We start from the raw sequence: 16609 nt of genomic DNA on the forward strand, positions 1-16609 counted from the left end.
TAATAGTATATAAATTTTTTCGGTTAGTCCGTCCCGCAAGAATGTGCCGTTTCTAATTTTAAAAAAGAAAATTATCTATAAAAATATCATTCTTCTCTATTAATATTTAATTATTTTTTAAAATCTTTCTTACTTTATTAATAATAAATTAAAACTTCGTATTTCAAAATATATACTTTGGTGAGAGACGGAAGGATTACTAAAACAAGAAGTAAAATTAGACGTGACCTTCGTTGGGCGCGAGTAAAACCGGCATCACCAGTTTCCATGCGCTATTCATCGCAATTCCCAAATATAAATACAGACCCACTCAGCTTCTTTCCTGTCAACACAACACACAGCCGTGAATAATTAATCAATCATGCCCGGCCACACTGAATACTTCAACGCCCCTCTCCGCCGCGTGTCTGTGGGCAACAGCGACGAATTCCGTCAGCCGGACACCGTGAAGGCGGCTCTGGCGGAGTTCATCAGCACCCTTATCTTCGTCTTCGCCGGCTCTGGTTCCACCATGGCCTACAACAAGATAACTGGTTCTGGTCCCGCCACCCCCGCCGGCCTCGTGGCGGCCGCCATCGCCTACGGCTTCGCCCTCTTCGTGGCGGTCTCAGTCTCTGCCAACATCTCCGGCGGCCATGTCAACCCCGCCGTAACTTTCGGGTTGTTTGTCGGCGGAAACATCACTCTCTTCCGCGGTCTACTCTACATCATCGCGCAGCTGCTTGGCTCCGTCGCTGCTTGCTTCCTCCTCATTTTCACTACTGGTGGACTGGTATATCATCTAAGTACATCTCTACTTGTAATATATCTGCCTTTTAAAATTAAAAATTTTATATAAATCTTTGAAACGAACTCTAAATTCATAACTGATAAAATAAGAGAACATAAAATAATTAAAATTTTATTAGGAGAGAAGGGCTCACCTCATTATAGATATTAAAATTTGTTAGGGGATAGTCAAAATGAAAATAGTTTCCAATTTTTTTATAAAACAGGGGTAGTGTATTCGAATAAGAAAATAAGAAACTATTGATAATTAAACGCAGGAAACGCCGGCGTTCACAGTGTCGGACGGAGTTTCTGTGTGGGCTGGCCTAGTGTTTGAGATCGTTATGACTTTTGGACTGGTTTACACCGTGTACGCCACGGCCGTTGATCCCAATAAGGGCCAATTGGGGACCATTGCTCCCATCGCAATTGGTTTCATTGTAGCGGCAAACATTCTCGCCGGTGGCGCCTTCACCGGCGCTTCCATGAACCCGGCCGTGTCTTTTGGGCCGGCTCTGGCCAGCTTCAACTGGACCAACCACTGGGTTTTCTGGGCAGGGCCGCTAATCGGCGCTGCCATCGCCGGAATTGTTTACGAGGCCTTCTTCATTAGCCACTCCGGCCATGAGCGGTTGCCAGGCGGCGATTACTGATTCCATAAATGATCTTTCTTCGCGTCAGATGGTTGGACGAAATCTCTCTATTTACTTCTTCTCTGTCTTCTTTTGTTTTTTTTTTAATTTAAATTCAGTTTGGTATATTATGACTATCGTGCCTAAAATTCCTGTATGTTAAAATGTACGTTTTGTAACAGAATAATATGGCACTTACTATATTTTGCTTGGAATTTCCTGTAATGTTCGAGCACCATCGTTGGCCACCACATATGTGCTTGGAATTGCCCGTTCAATTAGAAATTAATCATTATACACCCTACTCCATACGTATCCCAAATACTCTCATTCGTCTGTCCGCAAATACAAATAGAAGTCTTATTTCTTTGCGTCACAGATTTTAACAAATATTAGAAAAGATGAGTGGAAAACATTTTTGGTGTATGAGTTTTACTAGTATATATTCAGTTTTAAATGAAATGCGAGTGGCATTAGTTAGTTGAATGTGATGAGATCTATTATTATTTATAGTAAAAGTGAATCATGACTATTACTTATGAACAGAGGAAGTACAACTCAAACTCAAAGTAAAACTAAAGAAATAAAAAATAAAAAGCTAATCCTACTAATTATTTCGGCCGATTTACAACTGTTGCTTTGACATGAGAAATTCGTATGGCTTGAATTCTTTATCCGTGCATCAATCACACTCTACTAATTAAGTTTAAAAAATATGTCAATACTTATTGATTTGGAGGCAAAGAAATGTTTTATTCATTTACACATGTCAAGTTGTCGCTTACGTTATGAACTTATATAATTTGTCATTAACTTTCTCAACATATATCGGTATAGACAATTAGACATGATACTTAAAAATAAGATAATATGATGTTTGTATAGATAAACATTTGCAAATTTGACAAATATAACAAAATATAAATAAGTTTGCAGTTGATGAAGTAATGAATAATGATAGGGCTTTTTAAATGAAAGAAACAACTAAGTAGTAGGAGTATCATTTTGGAAAGTGAAATTAGATCAGAATCCCCTCGTCTTTGTGCAGCAAACCACTTGGCAACCATGATGCATACATGATACACGTGCACGTTAAACACCTTTATACCGAAATAAGTTCAATTGAGTTGGATAACGTTGTAACATCATATATCAACAACCTAGCGCTACGAAAATTATTTTCGACAACTATACAAAAATTTTAAAAAATAAACAACGAAAAAAAAGGAACCCTCAATGTAGTGATGTAGTTGAAGATCTGGACCCGAATTTTATAGTTATCGCTATTTGTAAATGTTTTTCCCTTCTATCGATTGTAGCAGTGTTTTAAAACCGGGACCGGATTCGACCGGTCCGACTGTGAACTGATATGTAGTCCGGTTTGGTTTATCCTATAAAACCCTGAAATCGACCGGCCGGACCGGTCTGGCCTGGAACCGAAAACCGGTTTTATATTGTGTTATGAAGCGCCATCAATCACACAATACTGATGTAGTAATGTGTGGCTTAATTATTTTTTATTTAGCATTTACTATATTGAATTAGGAGGTACGTGCACTATTCGTCTGTAATGAGCCTCTTAACACGTGGCATTACAAGCTCTATTTAATTGTTATAAACTAAATTGTCGCATTATCGTGATTTCTAGAAAAATATTAAAAAAATAAAATTGTTAGCATATATCGGATTAGAACCGACGAGGCGACGACTTTTCTAATGTGAACAAATATGTTAATCATGATTCTTGTATTATGCATATGTTGTTGTGGATAGCTTTACTGCTTTTTAAACTTTAACGGAGAATAGTCTTTCGATGAACCATTTTTTAATCCCAATTAACCTTACTTATTGAGAAAATAATACAGTATTTGTTAAGAGCATCTCCAATGCCGGCGTCAAAATCGCGATGCCGATTTTTCGCCGACGCCGGTTCTGACGCCGAACCATTGGAATCGGCGTCGGCGAAATCGGCGTCAAAATCGGCGTGGCCATGCCGATTCGCGCGATGACGCCGGTTCCGACGCCAATCCTCACGGCGCCATTGTGGGTCCCGGATCGGCATCAAACCGGCTTCAGATTTTATTTTTTATTTTTTTTCTTTTGAAAACACTATATATACGCGCTTTGAACGTCATTTTCATTCGCACCACTTGTTTTAACGAGTACTCTCTCTCTACCTTACTTTCTGTACAAGATCAATTTAAGAAATGAGTAATGCCGGTGGTAGTGGTGGGGATGCGGATGAGTACGAGCGTATGATGAACGAAGAGCTAGATGCCTATACGAGCCGTGAGGTTGATCGATGGATGCAGAGTTATATGCAGCCGGCGGCACCTGGCCCACGACCAGTTGTCCACCGTCGACAAGTGGTTGATCGTGATCATGAAGCTGCACATCAGCGCCTGTTCACAGATTACTTCGCAGAGGAGCCGCGTTTTAACGCCAACCATTTCAGGCGTCGTTTTAGGATGAGGCGGGACTTGTTTATGCGTATTGTTAACGCTTTGGAGCAGCGATATCTGTATTTCCGTTTCAGGCACGATGCGGCTGGCAGACCCGGCCACACCCCTATTCAAAAGTGCACTGCGGCAATCAGGCAGTTGACCTACGGCACCGCGGCAGACATGTGGGACGAATACCTCCACATCGGTGAGACGAATGCCATCGAATGTATGAAGTATTTCTGTCAGGGCGTGATCGAAGTATTCGGTGATCAGTATCTCCGAAAGCCTACCCCCGAAGATTGCCGGAATCTGCTGCGGATGCACGGGGATCAGCATGGGTTCCCGGGAATGTTAGGCAACATAGATTGTATGCATTGGGAGTGGAAGAACTGTCCCGCTGCCTGGAAGGGGTTTTACACGACCGGCTACAAGGGAAAAAATCTCACGATGATCCTCGAGGCCGTAGCTGATTACCGGTTGTGGATTTGACATTCGTCGTCCCTTTTCAACGAGCAGTGCCAGGGCGTCGGTCCGGCCATCAGTTTTGTCGCCAACGGCAACCAGCATGATATGGGCTACTACTTGGCGGATGGGATATACCCTAGGTGGCCTGTCTTTGTGAAGATGATCCGGTGCGCATCAGATGCGAAGAAGGCCTACTTTGCGACGCGGCAGGAGTCGGCGCGAAAGGACGTGGAGCGCGCATTTGGTGTGCTTCAGGCTCGATGGGCTGCAGTTAAGGGACCAACGCGTTTGTGGAATATCGACTGCATTGCTGATATAATGTACGCCTGTATTATCATGCACAACATGATTGTGGAAGATGAAGGTGTAGAACTGACTGATTGGGCCAACGACGATAATGAGGCCGGTCCCAGCCACGGCGTCGCCACCGCCAACGTACGAGGTGGGGTACCTCACGATGAAGAAGCCCTCCTCCAAGCACATGCCGACATGCGTCAGACGGAGGCTCATATTCGACTCCAAAAGGATTTAGTTGAAGAGTTGTGGGCGCGGAGGATTGCAAGACGTTAGTTTTTATGTAAATTTATGTAATTTTTTTAAATGTAATTTTTTTAAATGTAATTTTTTTAAATGTATTTTTTTAAAATTATTGTACTTGTTGAAATTTTAATAGTATTATTCAATTTAAATGTATTTGTCTCTTAAATTACATTCCGTATGTTGATACGAGTGTAAATTAAATTATATAATTGTTATTAGTGATGTGGATAGGTAGTGTAAAGGCTATGTGAGGGCTATTTGATATCCATTTGATGTGGCAAGATGATGTGGCAGGAGAATTGTAGTGCTGATGATGTGGCAGTGTGAAGGCTATGTGAGGGTTATTTGACGTCCAGTCTTACTGGAGATGCTCTAATTAAAACTGTGTATATTGGGCTCAAATTTAGGTATCACTAATTTTCATAAGCTAAATTGGATGTGAAAATTGATGTACCATTTCTTGCACTGCAATTCGAATCTTATAATACCCTTTATCCATTAAAATCTTAATCATTTTAGTAAAATTCATGTCGAGTCCAATATTGCATATTTATTGTTTGAAAGGGGTTAATACCCCCAACTAAATTGTTTTTAAACTTTCTAAACGTTAATATTTCATTTTTAAGTTAAAATTTTTTATACGTTTTCATAATTTAGTGTAATTTTAAAATTTTCCTGTGGAATTTTATAAGAGTATAAACTCTCTTATACGGAGTACTACTATTTTTTGAACCAATATGTACATGAAATTAAAAAAGAATAAGGAGAACAAGACAAAGTATCGAACGTGGTGCATGATCAGATAAGAAAAGGTTTCGCTAATTCCTCTTCAATAATCAATAATCCATTATCATGCCATGTGGAGAATTCTGATTTGTGCCGATTCCTCAGGTTATATTTTTGGGATCAGAATTTGATAGTGACAAAATATAAAATTTGTTAATTTTGATGGATAAGGATGGAAATATGAAATATCCAATTTTGTACATTATTTATTTTTCTTGGTTATAAATCGGTGGGTACCGGTATCCCATGTCTTGATAGACTTAATTGTCAACTGGGAGAAAGTTCAAAACCTTCTTAAAAGAAAATAAAATAAAAAAAAATAATAATAGCATTATAAATCGGTGGGAGTAACTCATATGAGCTGATTTGTCCAGTTTATTTTTAATACATCACAGTGCATACACATTAATACATGTGATTAATATTCCCTCCTTCAAAAAATCGGAATTGATTGAAAATGAAATTGTGCCAAAATTTTCATGAATAATACAATAGTTTATTTAAACAGCAATAATACAATTATGTTGCTCATTCCAAAATTCATACTCCGTATTTGATTTATTTAAGATGCATATTTCTATTCTCATACTCAAAAAAATCCAAATTGTTGAGAAAAGCTCAACCCTGTAATGGGCCCAAGTGTTGAGCCCATTTGGTATATGGAGTCGAATTGTCAGCCGATAAATGCATTCAGATTATAGTACTACTACTATTTACAATTACTACGTTGGCTTTAAGATTGATGACAAATCGCACTTCATTCATTCGGATGAATGTATTTTCGATTTGATTATATTTTAGTTGTAATTAATGAAACGGAATTAGAGGTTAATAATTTTTTATTAAATTTTTAAAAATTTTAACTTATTTTTCTTAGTGGATGCATAGTACAAATACACACCAGTTTAGTAGTATTAAAAAACTTGGATGTTCATCTTCCGATGATCAACACTCGACATCAAAGAAAAATCAAAATGATCTTACTTGATGGTCTTACTGGCATTGAAGAATGAAGATTATCCATTCACGGAGAAATAAAAAACCGTCGAATACCTCTTTTTTATTACAAATCGAGACTTTAGAGACGATACACGTTTTATTACAAACTTAGTAATAAGAAAGGGAAATGGAAAATAATGTTAGTGGATCATGAGACCCATATAATTAGTCCTTGTGAAAGTTTTCAAAAATGGGTATACACGAATTTTATGAGATAATTAAAAATAGCAAAAAGAGACTGTTTTTTTAGGATAATAGTAAGAAAAGTATAAAATCAGATTAACTTGTTATTAATTAAGTCAAACTTAACCCCCATCAATTAATTTAAGTATACGACATTCTTCCCTAGTGCATGAAAGCTATATAAATTTATAAACCCGCAGCAGATAATTATGTCATTTTTTTTACATAAGTAAATTGAGAGCTACACGCATAAGCCAAATTTTTTTTTCAAAGAACTATAACTAAAAGTCAAAGAGACTAAAAAGAATTGCACAGAAACAACTGCAGTGAACTAGTAACTGATATGTACAAATTAAGGTAAGAGGGAAAAAAATGTCATGCAAAATGTTGAAATCAATAAGAAGAGGTGCTAATTAGACTTACTTAAGCAGATAAGGATGTTTCGAAATCAAATTCTTGACCAAGAAAAGCTCTTCCAACACACATCTTCACACTTTGCCAGACATCCGTCCCCACCTGATCTTCTGCAGCAACCTATATATGTGCAACATAGGATTCAAAATTGCCGTTTCGTATTTTATTTCATCAGTACATGTAGTAATTATTCAAACATGAAATTAAGGAGACTTACATGCAAAGTGAAGGCAATACATAATTTTCATCATGAGAAGCCAGATTAGAGCTTTTAACATGGACTCTTTTGAGGGAATCAAGAGCCTTGTAGAGAAGCACAGCAACTCCCCTTTCTCTGCTAGACACTATACGCACGTAAAAACATCCTTCTTCAACTTGAAATACATCCATCTGCAAAAATTAATTAACTACTATGTATCACTATATATATTTATAGGTGATCTGATTTAATTGGAGTAAGAAATAGTAGTATTGATTAAGATACCTTGAAAACCTTCTTGAGTGTGGGAGTTGGAGCACTTGTTTTCTTCACCTTTGATTTATGTTTACTTAGTCGTGTGGATGATGAGTCGAAGCTGGCGATCTCCGATCATAGCTTCTTTGCATGCTTTTGCAGTTCTTGCACATACAGAACCGCGTTTCCATCTATTGAAGCTTTTTCCATCTGCACCATTAATTGTATCCCCGTATTTTTGTAAGAATTTAGTAGTATATTCTTCAATGTATGAGAGCAGTATTGATACGAATGCATTGTTACCTTGGTAATATTAGGAACCAATGAGCGTAAAGCGTAGAGCTTTTCCTTCATCCGGCGGCGGAGGTGTCTCTCCGAAATCAAAGTGGTGGATCTATCGCTCTTTTTCTTCTTCTCCGGTGAGGATTCCTCCTCCTCTACGTCGTCGTTTTGAGGGCTATTGAACTCTGCAACCGGATTCATCAATGTAACGTCGTCGTTTAGGCAATCGAAGTCGTATATTTCAGAAGTGAAGTTGAGAATAGGATCATCGGATTTGCGGAATAGATCCATAAACTGATCGCTAAAATATGCAATCTCGAAACCGGGATTGCGTATTGCTCTTTAATTGAAATCTCTTCTCCAGCCCTCTCTGCCATTTTCTGATTTGTGTGAATTTGATAAGGGAAAGACCCTTATCAAGTGAAAAAGACAAAGAAAGTTGCAGAGAAACCGTGCCCTGTCGACAATCGGAAATTATAAACGGAAAAACTAAATAAAGATAAAAGACAATAATTATGATTTCATTGATTGAATAATGAGAATAACAATAGTCCTATTTATAATACTCCTATGGATAACCTAACTTGGTGAATAAGATAATAAAGATACGGAAAAGATATGGTAATATCATAATAGAGATATGAGAGATATTTCTGAAGATATAATCGTATCAACTCCCCCACGGTTAAAATTCACCTTGTCCTCAAGGTGGAAACCAATAAGCAACGAAGAGCGTCGCATATCCCCTCCTGGATCAAATGCAAAAGATTGATCCTTATCATTTTCGAGAATAATGCATGAAGAAGAGTGAGGAAACGTTTCCCCGTGACTTGCCATAATGCTCCCATCTTTTTCGGCTGATTGTGGATCTCCCAAGGCAAGTTCACCATTATCATTAAACTCGCGAATATTGCTCAAATTTGAATTAGAATCCGCTCCTTCGCGTGAAGCAACAATCCTTCCCTTATTTTCCGCTGCATGCAATCTGTGGTAGTCAAACCTTCCTTCTTCATTTTGAATTTGCAAATATGACGTTTTGGAGCAGTCAAGGTTTCCAAAATTTTCGGCATTCATCTCTCCCCCTTCATCCAAGATTGCGACCAGATTCTTGCTAAGGAGGGCCTTAGCTTTGTGATTAGCCAAAGGAACCCTAGACTGCGCCGCCATAGGATCAGTAACAATGGACGGAGACGCATTCACCGGAGCTGAAAACTGGTCGGACTTGGACAGAATCTGATTTCTATCACCCATGAAATGACCCTTCTTCTCATCTGTTACGCGTTGCTCCTCCAAATCTTTCTGAAAGTCTGACGCCGCATCCAATGACTTGATGGAAACATCGGTGATGTTATTGGGAACATCTTGAATGTCTTTGGGAACATCCGCACTCAATACCATCGTGAAAGTGTTATCAATGTTCCCCTCAGTTATATTTTCTTCATCAGTGTTCTCCTCAAACCAAGCGGTCAAACGGGCGAGCAGGGCGGCTTGGTCCAATCTATACACACGTAACTTCTCGTTGTAATCGTTTACGGCGGCTAGTTGGGCAGGGGAGAACGATCGAGCCATGCGGTCAGGATTATTGGGGAGATCACGTTGCTGCTCCGAACCAGTAAACTTTCTGGCCTGTAGAGGCAGATGTGTGGAGCCGGATTGTGGCGGGACAGCGGCAGGGAGCGGCGCTGTGAGGTGACTCAGTGATTGGTCGAATTGCAGTGGTTGTCCGGCCAAATGGTAACTCGGCTGCCATGGATGATATCCTTCGTGATGAGTCTGACGTTGTCCATAAAAATCTGAACAATGAGACGGAGTGCGTGGGGGCTGGTACTCCGGCTGACCTTGGTGATACCCGGCGTCAGGATTTCGTTGGTGGACGATTTGGTCCATGTCGATGGAAATTTGCTGTCCGAAGGGTGTGATAAAGGTCTGCGTTTGCGGCTGATACGCGTGAGGCTGACGGGCAGCGGGCGTGCTCTGGTAGTAGGGATGGTATGGCTGCCACCAATCCACGGAGTCGGGCGGGTCTGGGTCTAGCTGCGGAGGGTACCTGTCCAGCTGGTCGAAGGAGGCACGGTCCTGCTGCCATGAGCGAGCAGCGACGTATTGGTTATGAGTGGGAGGCTGTTGGGCAGCGTAGAATTGATACGACTGCTGCCAATCTGTGCAAACTAGCTGTCCGGACTGATAATCGGCATAGTTGCGTGACATGATGACGTAATTAGAGGATGAGAACCGAATGAAAGCACCAATTGATAAGGGAAAGACCCTTATCAAGTGAAAAAGACAAAGAAAGTTGCAGAGAAACCGTGCCCTGTCGACAATCGGAAATTATAAACGGAAAAACTAAATAAAGATAAAAGACAATAATTATGATTTCATTGATTGAATAATGAGAATAACAATAGTCCTATTTATAATACTCCTATGGATAACCTAACTTGGTGAATAAGATAATAAAGATACGGAAAAGATATGGTAATATCATAATAGAGATATGAGAGATATTTCTGAAGATATAATCGTATCAGAATTGCTTTTGGTTTTGGGATGGAGATTTTAAAGAGTAAAGAGTTGACAATCTACAAGAGATGTTATGAAACTAGGAGATTGAAATCAGCAGAAAAAGCAACGAACAAGAAAATGACTCAAGGGATTTTACGTGGTTCGATCGTAAGATCTACATCCACGGGCAAGAGAAAATGATTCACTATATTTGAGATATTTGCAGAGCTTTACAATCAATCAAGAACACACTCCAATACTCAACACCTCTAATCTAATTCTAAGCCAAGAACTAATCAAGTGAAGGATTTGGAGACTCTTTTCTTGAAGAACTAACTGGCTAACTGAAATTGAGAAATGCAACTCTTAATCTCTTTTATACTGTTTCCTTCAATTTTCAACAGCTCTCGGAAGAGCCCAAGCTCAATTAGTTAGAACCGCAACTTACTCCAGTTGCTCAAATTGATTGAAGCCACCGAGCCAATCTTGGCCCTTGATTTCATCTCTCTGCATCCGACGATCTTGGGCTGATATGAGATTACTTTCTAACAAACTCCACATTAATCTCATAATGAATAATGAACCAAGATCTCCTGCCATAACCACAAACAATCACTCTACAAGTCCCACCAGCTCCATGCAGTATCTGAACTTCATGGCTGGAAAAGATTTTGTCAACATATCAGCTGCATTGTGCTCAGTTGATATTTTCACGACTCCAACTTCTCCCCTTTGGATCTCATCTCTTATAAAATGCATCCGCACATCTATGTGCTTGCTTCTCTCGTGAAATACTTGGTGTTTTGCAAGACACAATGCACTACTACTGTCGCAATTTATATACACAGTGTCTTGTTTTTCTCCAAAATCTTCAAGAATACCTTTGACCCATATCGCCTCTTTCACAGCCTCTGTCATCGCAATGTATTCAGCTTCCGTTGTAGATAATGAAACTACATGTTGTAGACCATATTTCCAGCTTATGGCTGTACCATATAGATTGAACACATACCCAGTTTGAGATCTTCTATTGTCCCTGTTTGAAGCATAATCCGAATCACAAAATCCCACAAGTGTTCCACCTTGATTCTCAGCACCTGCCTTGTACACCAAACCATAGCTTGAAGCACCTTTCAAGTACCTAAATAACCACTTTAGTACTATCCAATGCTCTCTGCCATGATCTGACATAAAACGGCTAGTGAGACTTATGGCTTGTGCCAAATCCGGCCTTGTGCGCAACATTGTGTACGTTATGCTGCCTATAATGTTTGCATAAGGTATCTTGCTCAATTCTCTCCTCTCTGAATCATCTTTTGGTCTCTGATCCATGCTCAGTTTAAAATGCCCAGCCAATGGAGTAGAAACATGCTTGAAACCATCTGCTTGAAACTTCTTTAGAACTTTGGATGTAATCTTTCTGAACCAACCTGAGCTCTCTTTTTGACCTATCTCTTATTATATCCATGCCAAGAATCCTTCTTGCATTACTCAGATCCTTCATTTCAAACTTAGATTCTAGCTCAACTTTGATTCCTTGAATTACTCCAAGATCTGCTCCTGCCACAAGCATGTCATCAACATACAAGAGTAGGAAAGCAATTGGTACACCTCTCCTTTCCTTAATGTATACGCAGCTGCCATACTGTGATTTCCTGAACCCAATGGCCATCATATGCTCATCAAATTTTAAATACCACTGTCTGCTGCTCTATTTCAATCCATACAAACTCCTCTTGAGCAAGCAAACTTTCTGTTCATTTCCAGCCTCTATAAAACCTTCTGGCTGATGCATATATATAGTCTCTTCAAGTTCACCATGTAAGGAAGTTGTTTTAACATCAAGTTGGTGTAGCTCCCAATCATATTTTGCAACAAGAGCTAGCAATATCCTGATAGAACTGTGCTTCACACCCGGAGAAAATACATCATTGTAATCAATTCCTTCTTCTTGAGTGAATCCTCCAGCTACAAGTCTTGCCTTGAATCTAATACTTTCAATTTCACCCACTTCAATCTTCTTCTTGATGATCCACTTACAACTGATAAGCTTTTGAGTCCCTGGATTCTAACCAAAATCTAGGTATAGTTTTTTAGAAGGGACTGGATCTCCTCTCTCATGGCTGTGAGCCACTTCTCTTTCTCCTTACTGGACATAGCTTCAGCATAGGTGGATGGCTCTGAGCATTCCAGAACTTCTGCTACACATAGAGCAAAGAAACTCATCTCATAATCACTGAACTTTGCTGGTCTCTTTGCCTCTCTTCTATTTCTGTCTCTGGTTAGCACATACTCTCTCTGACCATCTTCGCTATGGTTATGTTGCTGTGATTGCTGAGAGCTTGCTTCTCCACCTTCATCCATAGTGCAGTCTTGAGCTTCTGGTTGAGTATGAGATGGCTCAGCTGACTGCATTTCTTGATCAAAAGAGACACTCTTCTCTGCATGCTTTACAGACTCAAGGAATGGCATTTGATGTTCATGAAAAACTACATCTCGACTTATAACTATCTTCTTGTTCCCTTTTTCAGTGCACCATAACCTGTAGCCATTCACCCTATGTTGATACTCAACCATCACACATTTTAGTGCTCTAGCATCAAATTTCCCTTGCTTGCAGTGGGCATAGGCTCTACAGCCAAAAATTCTGAACTGATCATATTCTCTGTCCCCACCATACCACCTCACATCTGGAATCTAATTTCCAATAGCTGATGATGGAGAATTATTTATAAGCAAAGCAGCAGTACTTACTGCCTCTCCCCAGAATACATTTGACAAACCATACGATAGTAGCATACACCTGACCCTTTCAAGGAGAGTCCTGTTCATTCTCTCGGCAATCCCGTTCTGTTGGGGGGTTTGATGGGACCGTTCTATGCCTTTGTATCCCATTTACTTTGCAGAAAGAATCAAATTCACTAGATAAGAACTCTAAGCCATTGTCAGTCCTTAAACATTTGAGAATAGTAGATTTCTTTAGTTTCATCTCTGTCCACCATTCTTTAAATTTCTCAAAAGCTTATGACTTCTCATTTAAAATGTATACCCATACTTTTCTAGTGTAGTCATCTATTATTGACATGAAATACCTGCCTCCTCCCATAGTAGCAGGCTGAGCAGGACCCCATAAGTCACAGTGGGTATAGTCAAGAGGTGATTTCGAAGTGGGCTTCCCAGCCTTATAGGGAAGCTTCTTACTTTTTCCCATAACATAGTGCTCACATTGTTTGAGCTTCTGGCCTTCACTAGCTGAGATAACTCCCTTCTTTATCGGCTCCCTCATTCCACCTTCTCCAAGATGGCTGAGCCTTTTATGCCAGAGCTCTATATCATCAGCCTCTGCAAGATTCATTGAACCGACAACAGTTTCTGCTTCAAGATAATACAAGCTATTTCTTCTTTCAGCAGTTAACAGAATTTTTCCATTCATTGAAACATTCATGTAGCCTTTTTCTGAAGAAAACTTAAAACCTCTGGACTCAAGCATGCCAAGTGAAATTAAATTTCTCTTAATTTCAGGAATATACCTGACCTTGGTAAGTAGCTTCACTGATCCATCATGAGCCCTTAGTCTAATATCTCCAATGCCTTTAATGTAGCATGCTTGATCATTCCCAAGCATCACAGACCCCGTTGCCTCAATCAAATTCTCAAACCATCCCTTGTTGGAGCATATGTGAAAACTGCAATCGGAATCCATTATCCAAGAATTCACAATTCCACCACTCACAACATTCATAATCTGAGGTGCATCTGTTTCTTCAGCCAGATCAGCTTGATTGTGGGCAGCCTTTTCTTCATTTTGCTTCCTCTTCCATGAGTAGCAATCTTTCTTAAGATGCCCAGGCTTCTTGCAATAATGGCAACTTCTAGTTTCTTTCCCTAAACCATCATTTTACTTCTGATATTGGGGCTTTTGATTCTGACTGAACTTCTTCTTCTTGCCTTTGAATCATTTCACATTCAAGGTCTGACTCCCTGCTTCTCGGCATGTATTGGACTTCCTTAGTTCCTTCGATTTGAGAGCACACCGCACCTCCTCCAAAGTAATAGTCTTCTCACTGCCATACAACATGGCATCCCTCAGATGATCGAAGGTCTTAGGTAGGACACTAGGGAGAATGATGGCTTTGTCTTCATCCTCAAGCTTCACATCAATATTTTCTAAGTCATCCACAGCCTTGTTGAACTCATCTAGCTGCTCAGCAAGGCTTCTATCCTCATGAATCTTGAAAGAGTTGAGCCTTTGTTTCATGAATAATCTGTTGGCCAATGACTTTGTCATGTAGAGAGATTCAAGTTTCAGCCATACTCCCACTGCACTCGTTTCCTTGGATACTTCCCTCAACACGTTGTCAGCCAAGCACAGAATGATCACACTATGAGCCTTTTTCATTCATCTCTTTCTTCTTGGCTAGAGCCTTCTCATCAGGATCACCTTCTTCTTTCCCCTTTCCAGCATCGGTCTTGATAGCATCTCCAAGACCTTGCTGCACCAACAACGCGCGCATCTTGATGCGCCATAACCCAAAATCGTTCTTGCCTGAGAACTTTTTTGTTTCAAATCTTGTAGTAGCCATTTCTTCGAACACTTGATGTGCGAAGATCACACACTAGGAATCTGCACAAATGGATCAATCTTCCTCCCTCTTCCCACAGGACGACGCCACTTGTTATGAAACGAGGAGATTGAAATCAGCAGAAAAAAGCAACGAACAAGAAAATGACTCAAGGGATTTTACGTGGTTCGATCGTAAGATCTACATCCACGGGCAAGAGAAAATGATTCACTATATTTGAGATATTTGCAGAGCTTTACAATCAATGAAGAACACACTCCAATACTCAACACCTCTAATTTAATTCTAAGCCAAGAACTAATCAAGTGAAGGATTTGGAGACTCTTTTCTTGAAGAACTAACTGGCTAACTGCAATTGAGAAGTGCAGCTCTCAATCTCTTTTATACTGCTTCCTTCAATTTTCAATAGCTCTCGGAAGAGCCCAAGCTCAGTTAGTTAGAACCGCAACTTACTCCAGCTGCTCAAATTGATTGAAGCCACCGAGCCAATCTTGGCCCTTGATTTCATCTCTCTGCATCCAACGATCTTGGGCTGATATGAGATTACTTTCTAACAAACTCTACCTTAATCTCATAATGAATAATGAACCAAGATCTCCTGCCATAACCATAAACAATCACTCTACAAGTCCCACCAGCTCCATGCAGTATCTGAACTTCATGGCTGGCAAAGATTTTGTCAACATATCAGCTGCATTGTGCTCAGTTGATATTTTCACAACTCCAACTTCTCAACTTTGGATCTCATCTCTTATAAAATGCATCCGCACATCTATGTGCTTGCTTCTCGTGAAATACTTTCTAACTAGAATTTCCCCTAATTATAACTTATAAGGACATGTTCGGTTTGAAAATTATATTCATGATTAAATATGTGTTATAATTGGTTTATGAGATTGAATTTGACAATTTAATACTCTCTTTGTCCACGAAAAATAGACAAGATTGTAAATGACATGAGTTTTAATGTATAATTGGTAAAATAAGAGAGAGGAAGGTAAACGGCAGTGGAATGAGTGTTAGTGGATTGTGGGGTCCCTATTTAGAATGATGTGTATGGTTAGTATTAATTGAGAAGTTTTCATTTTTAGACTTAGTCTAATTTTGGTGGACATCCCAAAATAGTAAAAGTAGTCTATTTTTTGTGGACGGAGGGAGTACTAAATGAATAATTATATGATATTCAATCTCAACTTAATGCTAAATGAATAATTATATGATAATAGAAAGTCATAACCAACAACTTATTTTAGATAGATGATCATATGACAATGAGTCATGCCAACCTAACGACATCTTATTCTATTACTAAGCTTTAATCCAATCCTATTACAAAGCTTTAAACCAATCCCTGATTCAAATATTGTCCAACTTATTGCCACACTATTTTCTAAGATTTCAAAAAAAGGTCATCATTCCAGAGAAAATAGCTGTACACATGCAAATTTTATAAAAGGTGTCCATATTTTAGAATCTCCTCCCTTGGGTCTTAGTATTTGGTTATTGCATGACAGTTTAAGTGTTTCTTACGTTCGTTAGTTTGTAATCGGGCTCTGC

At 39.4% G+C, this 16609-nt stretch overlaps 2 protein-coding genes across 2 annotated transcripts; one reads left to right on the forward strand and one right to left on the reverse strand.

The window, feature by feature from the left end:
* The first annotated feature begins 276 nt into the window (after positions 1-276).
* On the forward strand, positions 277-1615 carry LOC121741614 (aquaporin TIP1-1-like). Its single transcript, XM_042134467.1, has 2 exons — positions 277-772; positions 1047-1615. The coding sequence occupies exons 1-2, from the start codon at positions 362-364 to the stop codon at positions 1419-1421; spliced, it is 786 nt and encodes a 261-aa protein (XP_041990401.1). The 5' UTR covers positions 277-361; the 3' UTR covers positions 1422-1615.
* A 9466-nt stretch (positions 1616-11081) lies between these two features.
* LOC121787921 (secreted RxLR effector protein 161-like) lies at positions 11082-11801 on the reverse strand. Its single transcript, XM_042187016.1, has one exon. The coding sequence runs from the start codon at positions 11799-11801 to the stop codon at positions 11082-11084; it is 720 nt and encodes a 239-aa protein (XP_042042950.1).
* Positions 11802-16609: the final 4808 nt, after the last annotated feature.

Source organism: Salvia splendens, chromosome 1, assembly GCF_004379255.2.
Source record: "Salvia splendens isolate huo1 chromosome 1, SspV2, whole genome shotgun sequence".
Lineage (NCBI taxonomy): Eukaryota > Viridiplantae > Streptophyta > Magnoliopsida > Lamiales > Lamiaceae > Salvia > Salvia splendens.

Coding starts and splice junctions, on each gene's coding strand:
- LOC121787921 (XM_042187016.1), bottom strand. CDS start 11,801: ATGGATCAGAGACCAAAAGATGATTCAGAGAGGAGAGAATTGAGCAAG.
- LOC121741614 (XM_042134467.1), top strand. CDS start 362: ATGCCCGGCCACACTGAATACTTCAACGCCCCTCTCCGCCGCGTGTCT. Junction 773..1,046: donor TTTTCACTACTGGTGGACTG/GTATATCATCTA, acceptor AATTAAACGCAG/GAAACGCCGGCGTTCACAGT.